The sequence below is a fragment of the Paracoccidioides brasiliensis genome, assembly GCF_000150735.1.
Source record: "Paracoccidioides brasiliensis Pb18 unplaced genomic scaffold supercont2.3, whole genome shotgun sequence".
NCBI classification, from domain to species: Eukaryota; Fungi; Ascomycota; class Eurotiomycetes; order Onygenales; family Ajellomycetaceae; genus Paracoccidioides; species Paracoccidioides brasiliensis.
This window is the reverse complement of record NW_011371360.1, coordinates 1,564,752-1,587,002: the sequence shown is the minus strand read 5'-3', so window position 1 is coordinate 1,587,002 and position 22,251 is coordinate 1,564,752. Positions and strand designations below refer to the sequence as shown.

Below are 22,251 nucleotides of genomic sequence, written 5' to 3'. Positions count from 1 at the left end.
GTTAGAGACATCATATCTAGACTACCCGTCGTCCGACGTCCTCACATCTTCAGTCCTTGTAAGTAACCTTGCTAACTTTATACTCCACAATGGTGGGATTGCCTTTCATATAGATAAAGTGTCCAGCTGCAACCCATACGCCTGTCTCAAGGCTTGCATATTTTTCGTCGCCAGTCTGGTTGTGTTAGCAAAGCAGGCAGAATTCAGTAGCGGAAGGGGTGGAGATATTTGGAAACATCGTTCCCGCTTTGAGTATAAAGATATTATGCTAACCTGGAAAGTGAGATGGGTAACTATAAACTGTAGTGAGCTAACAGATCAACCAAGTGTAGATAGGCAGCGGAAAGTATTAGAACATACATGAATTCCCGAAAGGAGTGACTGTCGACTCTGACTCGCCGCTCAGGATTGAGGAGAGTGCTGGGGTCATGTCGACAATGCCCGTATAGTTGAGATAGACGGTCTGGAACCAAGATGTTCAGTTAAACAACTAGAGCAACTTTGTTTGTCTGGAATGGCCGAAAATCTTATTTCAACTCACCGCATCATCCGTTGTCCTTTAAACAAGGGAGAGAGAGAAAAAAAAAATATCAGCCCAGCACCTTCAATCATCATGCACCACCTTCCAACCAGTGACTAGCCGTCAAAAGAGAACAGAGCAATTCGCTCATGTAAGCTCTACATACTTAATGACACCATGGGCATTGAGTCGCAGATGTTTTCCATCAGGATCAACGTATATATAATCGTTTCCCTGGCCGACAAATTCGCCATTGAAAACTGGGGTAAAGTTGTTTTCACTCTTGACGGTTCCTGAGATCATGGGCTATACATTTCAAGCACAGCAAGCGGAATATTAAGCCCATGAATTGCTACGGTTTTGTCCATGGAAATGGAAAGTAAAGAAGGTCTAAAGACGTACAGTAACCATAAGCTGTGTTCCGCGGGCAGCACTGCCTGTTACGATTTCATTGATCGAGGTTGTTAGACAACTTAAAAGGACGGGACATGAAATCGAATATAGAATACACATACCAATAGCAGTTGGAGGCTGTATTTTAACCTATTTCAATTACAAAACTCGGTCAGTTATTTCGAATATAGTTATATCATTTAGATATTTTGGGAGTCGTGTTAGGTCGGGAAGAATGCGTGTAACTTTCGCCTTCTCCACCAAGCACAAGCAATGCGGGGTAGCGCGGTACCTGGATGGTGAACGCTGGCTCGAGGTTCGGGAAACCAGACATGTTTGCGTTTTTTGCGTAATGGATTTCTGTCTATTTTTTTGATAAGATGGGAGCGCAGATGATTTAGATTGACGTAAAGAGTGAGTGACGTTAATGTCGAGCTCAGGATCAGGTTGGATCAGGTGGAGGTGCAAATATTCCCGCACTGTTCTTGCCCGTTGTTTTGTCAGAGTTTGAATTATTTTACAAAATCATAAATGAACTTTATAACGAATATCGCGTTCTAATGTTCGTCCTGTTATTCCTCCCATCCGGGAGGGGAGGCTAGCTTCTAGATCACGTGCAGCGGTCGGTACAACCGGCTAACAGAGCTTTAGCATTGTAATTATTTTAAAATTGAGAATCTAACAGTTAAAGATAATGTAATTTTGCCTTAAGAGTCCACTACCTTTGATGGAATTGCCACTTTCTTCGCTCTGCCTCTGCATTCCAATCGCAACCACCTCGGATGGGGCTTTTAAGACACACTGGCCCTTTTCATGGTGAACTTTCAATGTTGCTCTATGGTTTCTTCTCGAACTTGCTTAAAAATCAATCGCCCTCCGATTCTCAAAGGTCCTTTTCGGACAATCCGCTCTTTCCGTTATGATCTGCTGGTGTAGGGCGTTTCCCTCCTCAATAAATAAATATATTAATATAAAATTAAAAAGTAGAAAACACTCCCCGACAGGGAATCGAACCCTGGTCTCCCGCGCTTGAAATGGTTACTAGTGACAATAGTGACAAGCGGAAATCATGACCACTAGACCATCGAGGATAGATAAACATCCATCAACATGATATTAGTTTGGTAAAATAAGAGAAACAGGGGTTATTAACATAGCACAATTTCAAACCCAACCTTGCTTGCGAAGGCACACTGAGGAATACAAACGAGGTGGCCAGTGCTTTTGTTGAAGTCCAACCGGGGAATATTGTCCACATTTCTAAGCCTGGTTCATCTGTAACTATGGTAGTGCATTTACGTGCCCCGAGTCCATCTAAGCTTTACATGCGCTCGGACGGAACTCGATATTGTTCAGCATGTACTCATGTGCTGCTCCAATCCACGGCATACTGCAGACGTATATTAAATAGCTACTCATATCGTATGCGAGCTCTTCACACTCCCTACGGACCTAGGCATGGATGGTTCTCTGTCAGGCGTGCAGGCCAAAGAGCTCACCTTGAATGCCAAGGGCCAGTGAATTCAGGAAGGGAAAGAAGATGCGAAAGTGAATAGATTGTCGTTTTTCTGAAAGGTTGGAAGGTCTTCATCAGCCCATGGATCCAAGCCCAAACCTTGGGGCATTTTGTTTCAGCCTTAAATGGGGTACGGGTACGGTACTGCGGATAAGTCACATGTAATTAACCCATAATGGCTCTGGAATGTTCTGGATTACCTAATTTAAATAAGTGTTAACTAGTTAACTAACCTAACTAAGTTAGTTAGTCACATGGTCTTGCCACTTTTGAGGACTTGGTTGTTTGACAGATTCTTTTCTTAAATAGCAAGAAAATGAGAGATGTTGTCGTGAATATCTGCATTATCTTTAAATGAGCACAAGGGGATTCTGTATATGCTGCTTTTGCTGTCTTCCGCGCAAACCAGGTGATGGCGGGTTTAGGGTGCAATTAATGTGACCTCCAACTTTTCTCCCTATTCGCTCGATTGATATTGCCATTTCATTGAAGCCTTCAATGAATATCTGTCGCTAAATGTTTCTAGACCTCGAAAGATTGGCTTCATTGCCAGCCAAGAAGTGAGGGGAACCATGTCCAAGCTTATCGTGACTATCTCCTTCCTGGCAGTCTGGCCGCTGCAGGGTTTTGCAGGGGCTCTGTATCCGCTGGCGCTAGAGCCTGGGAAAGTCCGTGTAGAACGCGACCAAAAGCTCCATGGTCGTTTTCTGCATATAACTGGTTAGTTTAGCTGCCTTTGCGCCCTAATGCTTAACTGCGAAACATACATACCAACTGTAATCACTTCGAAGATATACATCTTGATACATACTATAAACCGCATTCGAATCCCGACGACGACCATGAATGTCACAGGGGACCTGGGAACGCAGGCTACTTTGGAACTACTGGCTCCAGCTGTGATTCCCCACTGGCCCTTGTAGATGCAACTTTTGCCTGGATCCAAGAAAACGTTGCAGACTCCATCGACTTTGTTGTTTGGACTGGTGATTCGGCCCGTCACGACAATGATGAAAAGGCCCCTCGTACGGAGAAAGAGGTTATCGATATGAACCAGGTTCTCGCCGATAAGTTTTTTGATATTTTTTCCAAATCTAGTGGAAAGGAAAACGGAATGCGAATTCCTGTCGTCCCTACGATTGGAAACAATGACATAATGCCTCACAATATCTTCAAGAGCGGACCCAACCGTTGGACTAGGAAATTGGGCATGATTTGGGATCCTTTCATTCCAGAGGAACAGCGCCATACTTTCGTCGAGGGTGGCTGGTTCTACGTGGAAGTTATTCCCGATAAACTGGCTGTGTTCAGTCTAAATACCTTATACTTCTACGACTCGAACAGCGCAGCTGACGGATGCGAGGATAAAAATGAACCCGGATATAAACATATGGAGTGGCTGCGGGTCCAGCTTCAGTTCATCAGGAAAAGGAACATGAAAGCTATTTTAATCGGTCATGTTCCCCCAGCTAGGACGGACTCCAAAGAGAACTGGGACGAGACGTGCTGGCAGAAATACACGCTTTGGCTATACCAATACCGGGACATCATCGTTGGGAATATGTTTGGGCATATGAATATCGATCATTTCATGTTCCAGGACTCCAAGGAACTTAAATTCGGGTATGACGGGGTCGAATCTCACCACAAGCAGGGGAAGCAGCAGGGTGCAGAAGAAAAGGTATCAGTACAATCTCGCCTGGCTTATCTATCAAGCCTAAGGCGCGATTGGTCGCAATTGCCATATCCACCTGAGCCTTCACCATCTTCATTTGTATTTATTAACGATAGCCACCACAACGATGATATCCATCTTTTGGATTCTTCCTCAAGCCGCAAAAAGAAGAGGATGGGAGAGTATTTGAATGAGATCGGTGGCCCCTGGGCGGAGAGATACAGCGTATCGCTCGTGTCACCCAGCATAATTCCAAACTATTATCCAGCGTTGCGCGTCATCGAGTACAATACATCCGGTTTAGAGAACGCTTCGTTATGGTCGGAAGTATCGGGACAACATAACAAACCATCTTTTCGAACTTCGACTCTGTCTGAGGACTTAGATTTTGAAGGTCAAAATCTATCCGCAAAAAAGAAGAAAGGAAGCAAGAAGAAAAAGAAGAAGAAGAAGAAGAAGCCAACTTTTAAAGTTCCGCACCCACCGTCTCCCACCGCGCCTCCTGGGCCAGCATATTCGAACCAACCGTTCACTCTACTTTCGTATACCCAATACTTCTCTAATTTATCAGACATCGATACAAAAACGATGGTATCAACAGCGAATCAATACTCCGACAACCAAAACCCTCTCCACTGGATCAGGGGCCGTGGGAGGAAGCCCGACCGCTATGAGCCAAGATCCATCTCTTTTGAAGTGCTTTATGACACTAAAACGGACAAGTCATATAAGTTGAAGGATTTGACCGTCAGGAGCTATTTGGATCTCGCCAGAAGGGTTGCGCAAAAGGATTCGGAGAAGAAAGATCAACCACTGGTGCTTCCAAATGCTGATGCTAGATGTCAACAAAGGAAAGCCGAAACCCCCGACGGGCCGTCTGGACCGCCTTTGGACGCAGGGGGTGACAAGTCGGACCCTCTATGCACGCAGATAGAATTACCACTGTCGGCAGGGACGAAGTCTCGTGAAAGTATCTGGGCCGTGTTTGTACGACGGGCATTTGTGGGTTATTTCGATAGTGACGTGATGCAGTAATGGATATATCTGAATAAGTTTATTATTTCCTATATAATTTCGAATTTAGGCTTTAACATCTTGTTGTATTGGGTTTTCTACGTATTTCTCCAAGGCCTTTCTTTTATTTTTGTATAATACCTGATTCTCGTTTGCAATATTCAAGGTTGGGTCAATGCATCGGTGCGTACGACGTGTATTTTTATTGCTTAGGGTTGTGAGCTTCTTTGGCTCCCTGATTTCCTAATCCCTGGGGGAGTATCCTGGAATATTGAGGCGTGCAATTTATCTCATTTGGTAAAAGCCTGGTTCCGGATGTAACATAAGATGGCCGGTGAAGGGTTAGAATGTGAAATAGTGGTGTTTACGTGGAATCATTATCTTATCCTTAGTTTCCTACGGTTCCCCTTGTCTGTCATTTTATTGTTCTTCTGATCTTGATTTCTTTGTGACTTGAAAGACCAGATTTGATAAAGACGAAAGGAAGAAACACACGATGGTCAATGCCATCGGCTTGAGCCAGAGTAGAGATATCCAGTGATGTACCGCGAGGACTGTCAGGTAAATTCCATTGACAATGGGGATGAATTCATTGAGGAACGCCTCTAAAAGCTCCTTTATGGGGAAGAGCTCAAGAGAATGCCCAACGAGGATTGTCAGATTCTTTCCTTTATGTTGGTCCATTGTTAAGATCCACGAAGCTGGGATATTCATATCTCGTTGTCAAATAATCTTTGTTCCAAGACCTGAAAGGAGATAATCCCCATAGATTAGACGAATGCCGTCGGATGAAATCCTGGTATATAACATTCAATGTTGGCTGACAATGCCATCATTCTCTCTGCAAGTTCATACGATTCGAGACTCTTCTCTGGACGACACTGCAAGTCCATGTTCAAGGTCCGTCCATCGAATATATTCGACTTTTCAATCCCGCGAAGAACCGACGAAAAAGTTGATATATTATCATGCCGTAATTCAGAGGAAAAAATCTTTTCAGAGCAAAAAAAAAAAAAAAACTTTAAACAGGTGCGCATTTCCGAATAGTTGCTATTCTAACTGTGCGGTTTTGGCTAATATTTTCATTTGGATCTGTCGATGGCAAGTGAAAACAACCCACCACCCGACTCCGCGTGGTATCGTACCGTGATTTTATACTGATGCTGGCGGCGTATAGGTAAACAATCGAGGAATAGGGGAGGGCATTCGCCCCTCGAGTATGTGTAAAGAGCTTCATAGACTGGTGCACCCTGATGGCTTTCGTCGGATACTTGAAGCTTACAAGAATACTACCCTCCCAATATAGGGAAATCTCTGTGGACAGACGAAGAAGAGATGTGGCTTATTGTTACTTGCATGGAGCAACACACCAACGAATGGCTCGCGCAGAATATGCCGGGGAACAGCGGACGAACCTCACACTCCATTGCAGGCCACCTCGCAGATCTTCGTACAAAGGGCAAGCTCCCTCGAAGCTGGAGACAAGAAAATGGCAACGGGGTAACATCTTGGTCAATCGCTGAGGACATGGAAATACTGGAGTGGATACTTCACGCCAAAACACGAATCGATCCTGTGGTATTCGTCGCCGCCGATCGTTCTGGAACGGCAATTACTAATCGAGCAGAATACCTGATGGCTGACGAGGTGTTCGCCGCGCTTGTTCATGACACCGAAGAGAGCCTTAGACTGGTCCAGCTTAACTACGACGCGACCGAGGAAGGTCCAGAGAAGGAGGAAGCATACGATATTCTCGTGATTGCGGAGGATGATAGCGATCGTCTCATCCGTGATGCACTGCAGAAGTCGCTTGCTAGTCGATCGTAACGGCTATTGTCGTTGTAGAAAACCTGTCTGAAGCCAGGCGTAGGAAGGGGGATGGAAGTCATCTGCTGTTTTTGGCTCAGGTCTTCCTTAGCATTGATTGGCGACAGCGGCCATTGTTAAATTTTAGCAGCAGAGTGGTTTGTTTGGAAACGCTGTGGGAGATTGCTTTGTGGAGGATCTTGGGGTAAGTTATTTATTGGCGGGGTGTGAGTGGTTAGGAGTTTAGAAATTTAGTAAAATGAAGGAAATTCGGCCGGACCATTTTGCAATAATCCCAGTAGCAACATGGTGACTATTGACGGAAATCTTGTTTCACCATGATATTGTCTGTCCTGACATCACTGAGGGTGAACAGCAATTTATTCATTAAAATGTAAATTGTCATGCTCCAGAAAGAGCAGCATCGCCCATGTTTACCGGTCGAGGAAAATGCCAGTATCTAAGAAACTAGTTTGCTAGGAGGATGGGGTTTTTGTTGACGTTTCAACACAGATTATTTATAAGGGTTGTCTTCGGTTGAAAACTGCAATCAGGATAATAGTTGCAGCGCAATACGAGCCAATCAAAGAAAACTCTATATTTTAACGAAAAATTACCGAAGTGACAAAAGGTATTTATTATGATTGGAGAATCTATTTGAGATGCAAGACCGTAAATCTCAATTTCAGCAATGCAACAACAGGCATAGGATAGGGACGACCGTTATTATTAAAAACCGTAGGACCCTGCCGCTGCCTTCCTGCTTGCCTTAACAACTTCAATTCTCGTCGTTAACCGTCGATAATCTTTTTCTCCTCCAAGTCATCCAAAAGCTCGAGAACGCAGTCTTGACATTATGGCCAGGTCCTTCGTTGTGGAATAACTGCATTTTCTGCAGCCTCCTTAATAGCACACTGATCATGGAAGCATCCAATCACACAGATAAACCAACTCCAAGAGAGTCTCTGATTTACGCGTGTTCAAGTTTCTCATTTCGAAACGTATCAGGTTGGAAGGACCTATGATGTTGAGCATGGTTCTTTTCCGCATCCGTGGGTCCGTCGATGAAGAGACCCAGTGTCTGTATACAATGTCTCTATTGTAGATGGCAATGTGTTCAGTAACGAAACTGCCCGGGAAGGCACCAAGTGAAATGATGCGAATTGGGTGGAATTCAGGCTCTTCTCTTGCTACATGCAAGGGCCTATAATTTCCACTCTCTGACCAATTCATTATTTGCTTGTTGCCGAGAATGATGCCGCCCCTATGGATATTTTGCAATGCGTGCCGGGAGAACTCCAAGTCTGGGCAACATTGCATGAACAAAGGGCGAGCACTTTCCGAGTACTTGCTCGGGCTCTCTTCAGCGAATATTGCTGGTTGGAAAATGTCAGACTTTGGGATGACGTTTGAGTTCGCCTGATGAGTAACTAGCCATTTAGCGCCACTTGTGGCTGAGATTGTGCCTCAGGTTGTGTTGGACAAGGATATTGCAAAGACTTCCCAAGAACCGAGATGCTCTTCAGGAAGAACTTGGAAGTTTGAGATAACTAATGTCGGGCACCTGAGGTTACAGATCTCAGAAGGTATGATATTGATTAATACCGGGTGATTTCTCAAATGTCCAAAATTTCTATTGGGAGATAGTATACCATATCGTGAGGCATTCTTCTAATGAATGCTACACACCAGGTAAGATAGCAATCGAATCTGCATTTGAGGGGGAGTACAAAAGAGAAATATTAAACAGGGAGTAACATCATTCACCATCCTTCATTTCTCACTGTCATTCCTTGGGTGCCACGCTGGCATGCGCCCGTCCCTAGCTCGCCAACCAGGCAAGGATTCCCCTCCTTCAGGACGCTTTTCGAACTCTATTGAAGACAGCTGTGGAATGGTGTTGACATCCCCAAGCTGAAAATAGGCAGCAAAAATGCACGATTTGTTGCTCATCCTCCGTCAAGAATCACCAGCTCTTGTGTCCGTACTGTAGATTGTGTTTCCCCTGGGGTGTGTACCCAGACGACCCTGAATAAACTAAACCTGCTGACTGACGACATAGCAATCTTCAACTGCAAATTATTAGATCGTGGCTTATTCTGTTTGTGTTCGGGTGGATGCTGAGGAAGAATCTTATTTCTCTAATCCCGGGAGAATAATGACGCCTTGAAGAGGCTTCCTCTGAAGCGGAATTTAGGGGTAACTAACTAGATTGTTGCAGGTTTTTCCTTGGTTTGCTCCGGCGCTTAAGTTTGTAACCTTGTTATTTAGGGCAACCCACACCAGCTTAGGGAGTCCTTGGGTTAAAATGAAGAGTTCTGGCACTGACACGTAACCGTGCCACAGCATCTAGTTCGCTCTGGTATGCATGCTATGCGACCTGCGGAGCCACCTCAAACTGCTGCGCCAGAATTTGTTCCATTGCCAGACACGACGCCTCGGGTGCGACAAGGACTGTGCCTTCGGTGTGTTGAAAATGTACATAATCGCCACTGTTGTCGCTGTGACTAGTTATTCTTCATGCGGCTATTCTGTCACCTAGCAAGCCACCTTGAATATTGGTGGCTCATCGGGACGTTGGACTACACATCTGTTGACAAGACAAGCTGCATTAGAGCGTCATAGCCAAGAGGAGAGCAAAGAGTGACAGAAGAACAAGAAAGCAAACAGTCAACAGCTCAGCAGCCCAGCAACAGAGCAGCCCCAATTTGCTGGCTGGTGATATCCATATATTTTTTCTATCTCTTCCCTCTATCCGCAGCGGAGCGCCATATCGGGGCTAGTGCCATCTCTTGCATTTACTCCACTTCCAATTTGCTTACTGAGCCCCATCCCAACCTCCACACCGACAGATTGACGTGACGGACTCTCAGCGGCCATTGGGGCCCTCTGATTCTGTGCAAATTCTCTTCTGACTTTCCCCGTTTCAATCGCCATGTTTTTCTTCCGGTATATGCTGCACGTCGTTTTGATGCTCTAGTTTTGTCAAGTTCAGCCACTGGTCATCTTCTCCTGCCCGTCGCTCTGTGTTGGCAGCACCCAAATCTACATCGTCTCATGCCCAATTGCAAACAATGAATCGCGAATTTATCCTGCCGTACAGCTACGACCTCTTGTCCTGCTTTTGCGTTCGCTGTTCCCAGCTTTTCGAACCCCAATCGTGTCATTGGTTGAACTTTCGACGTTTCTGACGAATAGCCGTTATATAGCCGCCTTACTTAACGGACCCAGTTGAAGAGGTATGTCATTGGGCTATTATCCCTCAAGACAACTACTGACTGGTTATATATCTATCGCATTGGAAGCTGACAGATCGCGCTGAGCCCCCAGCCATCTCTGTTTCAGCCCCAGATTTTTGTACATTATTCTCTCTCTTCGGTTTTCTCCTGGTACTATACAACAAAAGAACCCAGCGCTATCATTTTGATACTTCACGGCCGACACAGGTATTCGAGCACGGTTTGACATCACCTGTACGATATTACGCCTTCATAAACATCGTTCCTTTTATGAGGTTGTTGTCTCTAGCCTCAACGATAGTTAATCAAACTCAACAACTTTTACGCTTTCCTACAATCAACTTTAACAGCAACCAGTCCTCTGTCTGGCCCTCCTTATCACGCACTGTAGAGCTACTTTTATCCGTTTCTCGAGCAGGACAGTTCAGTTTCGATTTGGAACACACCCATCCTTGAGCACTGGGCCTCGAACTTTGATTATTTGGCGGTATAATATTTGGTCCCCATCCAACGTGCCCCTTACACCGTTAAATTCTAACGGCGGCTGCTTTGAAACCCGCAAGAAAATAGTATTTGTCACGAATTGGAGAATTGTTTTTTAATATTGGCGCTGGTACTGAATTGATAGTTTTTTGGAGACAGGTAAGCGCGCCAGTTTTTACTTTATAAATGTTATTGGTTTCAACTATCTTCTGCTTGCCGCCGGAGTTTGGGGGCTGTGGACCCTGTATATTTCGTCTATTAATAAAGAATTTCTATTTATTGGCTTTGGGATATTCAGTTGCACTATTTCATCCAACTTCTTTCCGTCTTGTTTGGCCTTATCACCTTTTTAGCACCGTCGTTTTGCTCCTTTTCCATCGTTTCTTCAATGAGCACAGAAGCTATGGACCATATTGCAGTTGAAAACAATTTTCATTAACTCGACCATTGCGAAGATACACGAGAACTGATCATCCTTTTACCTCAGCGGGATCACTTAGACAGTACTCCACTTTCTGCTATTTGGATGGCATCCTCCGAAGTTGACCAAAAGTTTTTGGGCTTCTTTGCGGCCAGCACAGGTCACGAAAATGCCTATCTCTCTGGTATGCTTTACAAACTCCTTGGTCTTTCCGTAATACTGTCGAAAAAACTCCTTCGCGCTCGTAAGCGCCGCCGGCTTGATCCTACGAGAGAAACCAAATCGTTACAACTCTACCACCACATAATATGGCTTTCCCGCGAAGGATTGGTGATAACGGAACAATACGTGCTCCCCATGGTTGAGGCTTATGTCGAACTGAAAGTCCTGGCCCATAAGCTCAGAGCATCCTTTTACCATATTTTCGTCCTTTTCCATAACCAGCCAAGTATCCACGTCTCAGGTATTCGAAGCCTACCCACATTTAGCTCACCGCTTCATGTTGCGAATGGACATGACGCGATTGACAATGGCAGTGGTGTAAGAGGAGACTCAAAGTCGTCCCCGATCCCAAATCGAGATTCCATCACCGCCTCACCAACTCTTGTCGCACCAGAAGGAGGTCCCGTTGGTGGAACACACCTTCGCCCTCCTGGCCTACCAGCCGTTAAGCCCCCTAGATCCGCCTCTTCATTCATACTCCCAAGTTTGGATTACACTCCAATAGCTACGGCTTGTTTCAGTGACGTAGCGCAACTCGCAGATACTCTCCTCCCAGGTTCACATCCGGTTAGGCTGTCAGTCAAGCTTGAATATGCAGCGTACCTGTACGATTGCCTCCACGACTCCGACGGCTGTAGACGTCTGGCCAAACAGGCCATCGCGGACGTCTACAATGCGCAAGAGGGTATGGACGACGAGAGTTTTGAAGACGCCGCTGAGATAGTGGGCATCTTGGGCAAAATGGTCAAACGCGGAGGCAAGACGAGTAGCGGGGGAGGCAGCAGCACGCCAGGTGGTAGTACCCCAAGGACCCATCAGCAGGACACCGGCGGAACCCTTCGGCAACCCCAGCAACAGCAATATTATTACCAGCGGCAGCACCACCAACGAACTCCAACCACCTGAGGAAGCCCGACTAAAGTGCCCCCATCAAGCGCATATTCTTCAGTCATGTCCCCCCCTACCATGACGAACCCAATCTGATGTCACACATAGTGGTTTCGTTCTTTGCTTTTGAACTCTGCAAGGCTTTGATGACTTAAATTCAACTTGGACATATTTGGACTATTCTAGCGTCCGCTCCATGCCCTATGTGTTGTACATACATACCCAGGTAGCATATATACATACCCCTACCCTCTGGTGTACAAAATTTATTTACATCACCCTCTGAAAACCTTCTTGATTTTTTGGTATCAATGACAATCCCGGAGGAGTTTCCAGTTTTCACCAGTCATTTCTTTCACTGGAGTTCTCTACAAAAGAGGGATTTGGCGCTGTTCTTCATCTTGCTTTAGTTTTCTGCATCTGATTCTGAGGTTTGCTCATCTACACATACGTCTTTGTCTTCATATTGGTATTCGATCACCCTAGGAAGGTTTTCTCAGCAAAGATCCTTAAAACAGTTGCAATTCCGTGGACAACATCCTCCACCATATTGCTCCTCGTAGCGTATCCGTGCTAACTTGACGAACAGTGATGCGTGTATGAACCATACCTATTTGTCAGATCTACTCGCTAGCTATTTTTACAACACTCAGATTAGGACACCATTTTGCCTACGCCTGTGCTTATTAAATCCTCTTATCCCTCCCCAACACTAGCACCTTTGAAAGCCCCAAATGACAACCCCTGGGCTTAATGATCCTCCGGTTCTTTAAATTGGATATTCATACATCCCTTGATGTCAATCGTCTGCCAGTGATACAAGTTCTTTGTGTTCAATTTTCGGGTAGGTTCACCGTTAGGAGAGCGTTTTATCATGAGATAAAGAGGCGAGTTTCCAAAGTATCAATGCAGTCTCCATAGAGTTATACACATTATCGCGATTATTTGATGTGAGGAGGGAGAGATCTATGTATCTATGTTCATGTCATCTCGGTAAGAATGCAAGCTGAACCGCACTAACTCGGATGGGCAATTGAAACGACATTCCAAGACTTCGGCTTCAAGACCGGTTCATCTTCCAACCAAGCCGTAGCTGTCAACGTGGGCCGAGGTCTTATCCCGAGGTATCTGAGAGCTGTCAACAAGATGCCCGGTCAAGCTCGGCTCTGCTAGGCCGGCACGATGGTCTTCTACAATGAGAGCAAATAAGAAGAGCTTACAGTTCGTGGAGGTCCGAGTATTAGCTCTGTGCCGGGTTTACCTCGCCTCCCCGCATCCCCGTTCAGCAAAGCAGGACCTTCTTAAGGGGTCCCATATCTCACTCTCACCAGCCCAATAAGAAATTATTTTGACCTTTCCGTCTGCAAATCTGAAAATAAGACATCCCATCTTTCTGTTCTGTCGTATTTATAGTCATGGCGACTAACTCTGAGAACCCTATTCCGTTCTCGGAACCCCCATACCTTTGCGGTCTCCCTTCCCCGTACTATACTGAAGCCCACCGGACATTTCAGAAGGCATGCCGCGCATTTATGTGGGAAAATTTGACGTCCCATGCCTTTGAGTGGGAGCGCGAGGGGACCGTCCCAGAGCATGTCTGGCAGACGTTCGCGAAACATAATATGCTGGTTCCCAATCTACCTTCTCCTCTACCCGTCGTGTGGCTAAAGAAACTTGGCATTAATGATATCCTTGGGGTTAAAGTGGAGGATTGGGACTTGATATATACTGGAATCTATTTAGATGAGGTAAAAACCTAACACGATGGATTTGCGAGTAAATGTTTCATACTGGTGTTTGCTAATACTGAGCTATTGTAGATGCGCCGTTCAGGATTGAGCGGTCCTTCAAGCTCTCTTAGCGCTGGAATGGCATACGGTGTTCCACCAGTTCTCAAATTCGGCAGCCCTGAGCTCCAGGAACGATTCCTGCCCGATCTCTTGACCTGTAAGAAACGAACTTGTATTGCCATCACGGAGCCTGACGCTGGAAGCGACGTTGCCAACATCACAACGAGGGCCACAAAAAGCGCTGATGGGAAACACTATATCATCAACGGTTCCAAGAAATGGTATGCATGGTCTTGCCAAGTCAACCAGATCATGACAGCTTTGGGACAGACCTTCAATCGACGAGTGCACATATCAGGATATTGACTGACATCCATATTTTCAGGATCACAAATGGAATCTGGGCAGACTACACCACCATGGCCGTGCGAACTGGCGGCCCAGGTCCGAGTGGCCTATCCATCATGGTTGTCCCATTGAAAAACTATCATGGGGTAACCATGCGCCGATTCTCAGTTACCGGCCAAGCCTGCAGCGGCACCACTTTCATAGAGCTCGATGATGTCAAAGTCCCCGTCGAGAACCTCATTGGCCAAGAAGGCATGGGAATGAAATACATCATGACCAACTTCAACCACGAGCGCCTTACCATCACCATCGCGGTGACTCGCCAGGCTCGTGTAGCCCTCAGTGCTGCTTTCGGGTATTGTCTGAAGCGCGAAGCTTTCGGAAAGACGTTGATGGATCAGCCTGTCGTTCGACATCGCCTTGCAAAGGCCGGTGCTGAACTGGAGGCTATGTGGGCGTGGGTTGAGCAGTTCTTGTACCAACTGAATAATATGTCCAAGGAGCAGGCCGATTTCCGGCTGGGAGGACTGACAGCGCTCGCTAAAGCGAAGGCTGGTATGGTCCTGAATGAGTGTGCTCAGGTTGCCGTGCTGCTATTTGGAGGCAGTGGCTTAACAAGAACTGGACAGGGAGAGATTGCTGAGCGTAAGTGTTCCTTTTTCCCTTTGCACTTATATTTTATTTTGTGTTATTTTCCCCTCCTTGTTTAACGGATTACTAACATCTCTTTTCAGGTATATATCGTGAAGTTCCCGGTGCCCGCATTCCCGGGGGCTCAGAGGATGTTTTGCTCGATCTCTCAGTGCGACAGCTAGTTAAAGTCTTCAAAACACAGTCACAACAGCGATCCAAAATATGAGGAGATAGCAGGGAGGAGGGTGACTTTGGTGACGATGCGTCAGTTAAACATATTCCCCTTGATGTGATATCTATTGCCCCTATGCCTTGTTTTGGATGATTTATGTAGGGAAGCTTGTGCGCCGTACATGTATACAATTTTACCATTGAACAATGGCAGGATTTGGAATGTGTGATTGTAATCTGAACACTGATATATAATGATAACTAATGATTTTAATTTTCTTTCTGACCATGGCTATCTTCCGGTCCGTTCGTGTAAAACGGTTCATGGTTGATATGTATTACTATGAATCTGCTTTTGTTTCCTCTGTAGGGCTGAAGGTGCTATCTTTATACGAGAAGCCTGGTTATCGATGAGCCACACGTGAAAAATGAAATGAAATGTGCGAAATATTTTAAGAATGCCTCGATTCTCCTCTTTTCTAATCCCCCAAATTGACGGGTAATAATGAAGCCCGAAGAACTCTTTATTCTAAGTTTCCAAGGGGGACCCTGCAGCAATATCATCCCTTCGTACATAAACCAGCTTGAACAACTGGTTAATGAGAGAAATGTGTAGTTCGTTAGTTTGCGATATTTAAATACCGCACGAATGCCTCACTGCTAACTCTTTTCCTGGAGATCTCACCTGCTGAACATGCCTGACGCTCCGCAGCGTAGACATGGATAACCTGAACAAAACTGTGCTTTGGACTCAAAAACCGGTTTTGAGAAAGCAGAAATACAAATCAAACGGATTAAGCGGTTTTTATTTTTTTTAAATTTATTTTAGAACAGGGCAAAATAAAGCAGAATGGAATAACAGGATACATAGGAGAGCGATTCAATCAAAACTTATAGTTACCGTAGAGGTGACTCTTCCTCCACGTAGGGACTCGTACAATAAGTTACTTAAGCACCCTTCATGAAACAGCCACAAGCTGCATCTTTTCCAACCCTCGAGTAAGCTCCGAACCCGCTCAACAACCACGTCCAGTGCAGGTCAATGCAAAGCAGCTCCACCTCAGGTAGCTAGCTAGACGTTCCCTTCAATTGTCTGGCACTGATTGGGAGAAATCTATACACTCTGCTCCCTATGGAGCCATGTGCAGTTCCTTTGTCAAACCCATGTCTGCCCACGACTACGCTCAGTGTTGATTGCGACGGAGTGAAAATCTTGAAAAAAATGGAAAATAGTAAAAAAGGAAAAAGAAAACCTGCGTTTCCTTTTATACTCTATCCCACTATCAGCATGGAGGTTGTGATCGGCTGTTGAGGGTAGCCACCATTTCACCCGGTTTTACGAATTTCAAGTCTCAAACCCCGTTTCTCGTGGGATGGCGTAGTTAAAGGGAGCTTCATGATGACGTTGAAAATTGTGGGAGCAAGTCTCTTCATATTGGCCGTTACGCTCGTTTTCCGTCTCCTGCAATTGCTGCCGGCCCACTTCAGGATCCAATGGAAGGATACGCTCTCTAGACAATATGCTGCGACGCTCCATTTCCTCGCTGATGACCTGCAAGGTGCGTTAATTTTTATTTTTATTTTTAATTATTTTTTTGTAGTAGTCAATGCTGCTTCCATATTAACATTAATTCTCTTCAGAATCTTGTCCGGCCATTTCACACCAATATCACCACGACATCCATGGTGATGAGTTGTGGCAGACAAAGGAATCGGTTCATCAGAAGCACTGGATGTCCAGTGCGCTCGATATCAATGTATTCCGCGTGCCGTCACCCTCTCCAGCATGTGGAGAATCGAAAACATACTCACGCCCCAACACCCTGTTGAACTCTTTAATATACCCCTACAACCGCTGGCGCACCGAACACCAGAAACGAAAAGAACACTCACTTCCATACTCCAAAGTCCCTCGATCAGAAAATCCTTCCCAAAAAACACGGACAAATCCACCGCAACATATCAATTTCTACCGTGTTAACAGCGGTAGCGACACCAATAATAATCCAAACCTGTCAACCCGTCTAGAAACATCACTCAACTCAAAGCCACTCTCCGACCCATCAACGGCAGACCGTTTCTCCTCGCCAGATATCAAAAGTGCCCCACGGCCCGTCTATCCATCCAGCCTAGGGCAAGATCAACTATATCCTCTGTACAAGTCGAACAACGCTTCCTCCATCCCTTCTACGCGAATCGACTGAAGCAACCCATACAGCACTTTTTTCACTTCACCTAAGCCGCAAAGGAACCCTCTCCTCAATCTCCTCAGTCTCCTCCTCGTACCTCTAGAACAACATGGCTATCCGTGCCCAGACAGACTTTCTCGCTCTAGTATCTCACATCCATTGTTAGATTCCGCGAGCGCTACAAGAATGAGAATCACATAAGGCGAAAAGGAGATACGGGGCAGTCTATTGGGTATGGTTATAGCAGTGGTCGTTGGTGTGATGTGGCTTTGACTAGAAGGGGGGGAAGAGTGAGGGAGGTGTCTGGTGTACATGCTCTATGTTATATGGTCTGTATGGATATTTTTTATGTTTATGATTGAAATATCTCATATGCAATAGAAACTTCTGACTGGTTATCTCTTTAAATATTGCTATTTTGTAGTTAATTTAATTTAATTTTTGTATATGACGTGCATCTCTATTCGCACTTCATTTTAGCATCCGTCGTTTGATTTGATTTTCTTCTATTTCACTGACTTTTTAGCTTTATTTTTTTACCGCTTGCATATCGGGAGGCGCAAAGGGCCTCGGGATCGCGATGTGATCTTCTGCCCTTCTCTTCTCCATACCCAGAGGATAACGGGTACATTAAGACATGTCGTATCTGCTGTTTTCTCCCCAGGATTTCCCTTTCTTCGAGACGTCCCTGATTTCCCCCGCTTTGCGGGTCTTGCCCTTCTGATTCTAATTGGTTGATACCCTGTTTATCATTTATCCTTTCAGGCACATTTGAGGAATACCTAACATTCGTTGACCCCATTCTTTCCAAACTTTATTGTCGTGCGTATTTGTACGTATACTTTACCCACCCCCTCTAGAGATGGAATATGTGGAGCGCTGTGTCTTTTCAAGGTGGTTTTGAGATATTAACTCCCACCCCCTCCCCCGGGGTCCCCAAACAAACTGTTGGACTAAGTGATGGGCATGAATCCTTATTGTAATGGTTGGCTAAATGTGTTAAAGTATGTTTAGTTCACGATTGAGATAATATAGTTTTATACGATCTGAGAACATTTTTTTAAAAAAAAGGCAACCCGTGGAAGATTCTGTCATTATCAGCAGATAAAAGCAAGGGAGAAGGGAGATATATGCCGAAAAGTAAATTGTGTAGCCGATATTGGGAGGCTTGGTTTGAGCCCCCGGGGGGGAGGGAGACGGGGAAGTGCAGGCGACGATTGATTAGAATAGCTTCTAGTGGCGTAGATGCAGCAGTGAAGGGAAAGGGGGGGACGAGAAGTACGAATGCTCCATGCACAAAGTGAAGACCAACAAGAAACCGATTCATTCTGACTCAACAAGCTCAATATTACCAAGTTAAAAGGGTTGTGCTAAGGGGGAAAAAACAGGTCGGTGGGACTTTGGGATGTGGAGGGTGACTTTACCCTCTTTTTTTTTTTTTTTTTTTTTTTTTTTTATTGGCTCGCTTGAAAGAAGAGTTATGAAGTTTCCATCATTGTTGGTAAATGGAAGCGTCCATTTTCAAGGCCAATACACCAATAACACATTAAGCCGTACGTATCACTTACGCAAGCTAGGCCTTGAAAATCCTGCCAGCCATATAGCCAACCAGTCATCAACGCAAAGTTAAGGATGTCTGTTCCTTTATATCTTGCTCAGGAGTTCAGATCAATCGGCAAGCACTCCAACCATGATATATCCTTTGTCACACTCACACCATCTCCAGCAAAACCATTCCTTGCACCAGAGGACAACACATCTAGCTTTTCAAGTGTCTTCACACATACACTCGCCGCCTGCGAAAACTGACGATACTTCCTCATCAACTCAATACTAATCCACCAGCCTTCCCGGATTACCTCCATGCCGCCAACGTCTTCAATGACGCCTCTGGGACATTTGCGCGCTGCAATGAAAACTTTAGCACAAGCAAACACATATCCAATACTCTCCCACAATGATGGTATGGCGAGGTTGTGGTCTCCCTTTCTGCAATCTGCACCGCCATTCTCGATTTCGTTGAAAATATTGATGATCTCTGTTGCCAGAAGGATGCATTTAACCGCGCTCTCATGAGCGATAATGTGTGTCATGGGCCTCTCAATTTTTTCGATGGCTATTTCTCGCCTTGTTTGCGGTGAGGCGATTCTTCGTGCTACTACGCGGACATCAATGTCAGGAGAGGCCGCTGCAACTATGGCCAGTAGTGGCTGCCAGAGGAGAAGACGCATGTGCAGATAGCGGATGCGCAAAGTGTTGTGTTGGCGACGGGCGATGGGATACTTTAGGGATTCGCTGTCCGCATCCGGACGCAAGAAAGTTGGTAAACCTGCTTGCCAGCTAGAGAGGGAGCGGTCGACATCAATGAGCGGTTGTGGATCAAAGGCCTCAAGCTTCTTACGAGCACTGCCGGAGTCAGTCAACTGGAGTTCCTGCATAATAGGAACGAGGGCGTTGTATCGATGGTAGAGACGAGCAGAATTATTGAAGAATTCTATGATTGAGGGTCGGTCAATTCCGGGGTCTGGGTCACCCTGGCCCTCTGAGGCGAGGCGGTCGATGTAGTCCCTGTTGGCAGGGAAGGGAAGTGGAGTTTCAGAGGTGTGTTTGGTTAAGGTTGTGATCCCCATGTTCATGGCGATGATGCTGCATATAGAGCATTAGAAAATTCAATTGAAAAAGAGTTATGGAGATAATCCCCCCTGACGTACCATTCAAGTGTCAGCGAGCAATGCCATACTCGTCTTGGTAACTCTTGGTCTTCCCTGGGAGTTAAGTGATGGCTTCCAGATACAAGGTGGAGATGAAGGGACTGGGCAGCACGTATGGCAAGCCCTATGGACTTCCACGCATCGCGTAGGTTATTTGCTGCAAGAAAATATTGAGCCATGATGAGATACGCCTGTACATGTATGATTTCCCCTTCTTCTATTCCGTTCATGAAAATCAGATTTTGGCAGCGCTGAAAGTACTGCTCGGAGTCGTTCAGGTCGTTAGGGTCACGTAATAAAGTTCCTATGGCAAATATGCCATTGAGGATGCCATAGAATATGCAAGAGTCACCCGAAACCGAGATCCTACTACCTCGCTGTTCTGTTTCATTCCACAGCGACTTGTATCGGTCTGTGAAATCTTCCCGGTGAAATATTGGCATATTGACGTACTCCCGCGTAAGGTAAAGGGAGACTAACTCATTGGCTGCATTGCGCTGAGGAAGGATGAGGTTAACTGGATCTGGAAATAACATTTTTTCCGACTTCTGATTTGCGACTTTGCTCAATCTCTTGAGTTCTCGATCGGACTCAAGCGTGCTTCCTGGTCTCGAAACGCCGGTTCTCTGAAAGACAGCCTGTCTGAGTCCCGGAAGAAAGAGACTGAGATCATCTCTGTCTTGTTCGCTTTCAGCAGAGTTTGGGGATTCCGCTCCGTCACCCATTTCCACAGATACATCAGAATCACTTGATTCCTGAGATTCTTGAGCTTTTTCAGCTGTTGTTGGATGAGCCTGTGGAGTGAACGGTCCAACATATTCAGATGCCTCTGAACTTCCATGGCCGCTAGAACCATGAGTTTTGACGGGGGGACTTTGGACTGAAGGAATAGATCGCCTGACGCTTCCGGCGTTCGGCTCCTTTTCGTCATCTTGACTGGACGATTCCTCTTCATCACTTTCTTTAGATTCATCTCCTTCAGATGACGTCTTGGAAATTGCCCCAACAAGCTGTAGACTAGGACTCTCTCGGGGAGAACGCACTCGCTCCTTGCGTAAGCTGGGAAGGGAAATATTTTGATTTCCGCCTGATTGATTCAGAACTCTAGGATGAGATATCCGGATCTGTTTATGTGGACGTTCGTCTGAAGGCGATTCTGGACGCTTCCTATTCCGTCTCTTAATCCTTAAGTATCTAGTAAAGGACATATAAAAAGACAACTCTTACAATGTCTGGGGGGTAATAGGATCGTATTTACAATTCGCCTCGATACCTCTTTTCAAACAGGGCCCACATGCTGTCAAGATCAGTAACCGTACGGACCATGTTTCTCCCACGAAGAAAATGGGTGCATATTAAATGTAGAAATTTCAGTCTCTCTATACAGATTATTAAAAAAACAAAAAAAAAAAAAAAAAAAAAAAACCGAGGAGAACAGGGGACGGGTGGAAGTTTAAAGCATATCAGAACAACAGGACGAATTACCTGGCATCTCCCCATCACATTTCCTCTTTGCACCCCTACACACGAGACACGCCCTTACAGTCCGTGTTTTACCGGCTAGCTGACGACCCGTCAAATTTGCTTTAGCGCTACTGGGTTTTGCAGCCGGGTGAGAAGCAGAAGTTGGGTATTCGCATGTTTGATCTTTTCGCAAACATGTGCTGCAAACTACACCAATTCATACAAAGGATTGTATATATGAATATCAGCATTTAAACAACGATACTGAAGATTCTATACCACTGTAATAATGATAGGAATCGAATGGATGGGACGAGAAGAAAGCCTTACCTGGTTGGGCCCCATCACAGCGCACATGTTTTAATCGACAAGTTAAGCATCGCACAGCGGCTCTGGATGACTTGACCTGGTGAGAAGAACTCGGCACGTCACTTTCCATGGTCAAAAGGGTTGATTCTCCCTCCATTGTGGCTAGCAGATGCTGCGTCACGCCAGAAAAGAAAAAAATGGCCACTATCGCAAAGTTTGGCGCGTAAGGAGGCAATCGAGCCTGATTTTTTGCAGCCCAGTAGAAGGTAATTAGAAACTGGTAATGTTTTAAAAGGGCAAAGACAGAATAGCGGGGGCAATGAAGCTGGTCGAACGACGTGTGTGTGTGTTAGCAAGGGAAAGCTTGAAGTGTTGAGGTTTGAGGCGCTGAAAAATCGGACCGGGTGTATGCTCCCGTATAGGTCGTATTATTACAACACAATACACCAACAACTCAGT

At 45.5% G+C, this 22,251-nt stretch overlaps 10 protein-coding genes and 1 non-coding gene across 11 annotated transcripts; 5 read left to right on the top strand and 6 right to left on the bottom strand.

Moving 5' to 3' along the window:
- Positions 1-49: 49 nt before the first annotated feature.
- Positions 50-1,247, bottom strand: PADG_02858 (uncharacterized protein; the record flags this gene model as incomplete). The annotated part of the gene is made up of 8 exons (XM_010760327.1): positions 50-175; positions 274-293; positions 361-463; positions 542-557; positions 687-826; positions 923-957; positions 1,036-1,063; positions 1,206-1,247. The coding sequence occupies 8 exons, from the start codon at positions 1,245-1,247 to the stop codon at positions 50-52; spliced, it is 510 nt and encodes a 169-aa protein (XP_010758629.1).
- Positions 1,248-1,906: 659 nt separating this feature from the next.
- PADG_11503 lies at positions 1,907-2,004 on the bottom strand. The gene has a single exon. It is a non-coding gene; the product is annotated as a tRNA-Asp (tRNA).
- Positions 2,005-3,001: 997 nt separating this feature from the next.
- PADG_02857 (endopolyphosphatase) lies at positions 3,002-5,139 on the top strand (the record flags this gene model as incomplete). Its single annotated transcript, XM_010760326.1, has 2 exons — positions 3,002-3,149; positions 3,221-5,139. The coding sequence occupies 2 exons, from the start codon at positions 3,002-3,004 to the stop codon at positions 5,137-5,139; spliced, it is 2,067 nt and encodes a 688-aa protein (XP_010758628.1).
- A 792-nt stretch (positions 5,140-5,931) lies between these two features.
- Positions 5,932-6,945, top strand: PADG_02855 (uncharacterized protein; the record flags this gene model as incomplete). Its single annotated transcript, XM_010760325.1, has 3 exons — positions 5,932-6,018; positions 6,296-6,335; positions 6,425-6,945. The coding sequence occupies 3 exons, from the start codon at positions 5,932-5,934 to the stop codon at positions 6,943-6,945; spliced, it is 648 nt and encodes a 215-aa protein (XP_010758627.1).
- An 897-nt stretch (positions 6,946-7,842) lies between these two features.
- Positions 7,843-8,877, bottom strand: PADG_11502 (uncharacterized protein; the record flags this gene model as incomplete). Its single annotated transcript, XM_010760665.1, has 2 exons — positions 7,843-8,378; positions 8,709-8,877. The coding sequence occupies 2 exons, from the start codon at positions 8,875-8,877 to the stop codon at positions 7,843-7,845; spliced, it is 705 nt and encodes a 234-aa protein (XP_010758967.1).
- Positions 8,878-9,675: 798 nt separating this feature from the next.
- PADG_02854 (uncharacterized protein) lies at positions 9,676-9,861 on the bottom strand (the record flags this gene model as incomplete). The annotated part of the gene is made up of 1 exon (XM_010760324.1): positions 9,676-9,861. One exon carries the CDS (start codon positions 9,859-9,861, stop codon positions 9,676-9,678), a length of 186 nt encoding a protein of 61 aa, XP_010758626.1.
- A 1,311-nt stretch (positions 9,862-11,172) lies between these two features.
- On the top strand, positions 11,173-12,195 carry PADG_02853 (uncharacterized protein; the record flags this gene model as incomplete). The annotated part of the gene is made up of 1 exon (XM_010759864.1): positions 11,173-12,195. One exon carries the CDS (start codon positions 11,173-11,175, stop codon positions 12,193-12,195), a length of 1,023 nt encoding a protein of 340 aa, XP_010758166.1.
- Positions 12,196-13,592: 1,397 nt separating this feature from the next.
- Positions 13,593-15,174, top strand: PADG_02852 (uncharacterized protein; the record flags this gene model as incomplete). The annotated part of the gene is made up of 4 exons (XM_010760323.1): positions 13,593-13,925; positions 13,998-14,248; positions 14,353-14,960; positions 15,050-15,174. 4 exons carry the CDS (start codon positions 13,593-13,595, stop codon positions 15,172-15,174), a joined length of 1,317 nt encoding a protein of 438 aa, XP_010758625.1.
- Positions 15,175-16,518: 1,344 nt separating this feature from the next.
- Positions 16,519-17,323, top strand: PADG_02851 (uncharacterized protein; the record flags this gene model as incomplete). The annotated part of the gene is made up of 2 exons (XM_010760322.1): positions 16,519-16,678; positions 16,761-17,323. 2 exons carry the CDS (start codon positions 16,519-16,521, stop codon positions 17,321-17,323), a joined length of 723 nt encoding a protein of 240 aa, XP_010758624.1.
- A 496-nt stretch (positions 17,324-17,819) lies between these two features.
- Positions 17,820-18,110, bottom strand: PADG_11501 (uncharacterized protein; the record flags this gene model as incomplete). Its single annotated transcript, XM_010760664.1, has 1 exon — positions 17,820-18,110. The coding sequence occupies one exon, from the start codon at positions 18,108-18,110 to the stop codon at positions 17,820-17,822; it is 291 nt and encodes a 96-aa protein (XP_010758966.1).
- An 853-nt stretch (positions 18,111-18,963) lies between these two features.
- PADG_11500 (uncharacterized protein) lies at positions 18,964-21,949 on the bottom strand (the record flags this gene model as incomplete). The annotated part of the gene is made up of 5 exons (XM_010760663.1): positions 18,964-19,954; positions 20,020-21,213; positions 21,278-21,398; positions 21,505-21,690; positions 21,814-21,949. 5 exons carry the CDS (start codon positions 21,947-21,949, stop codon positions 18,964-18,966), a joined length of 2,628 nt encoding a protein of 875 aa, XP_010758965.1.
- Between the last annotated feature and the right edge of the window lie 302 nt (positions 21,950-22,251).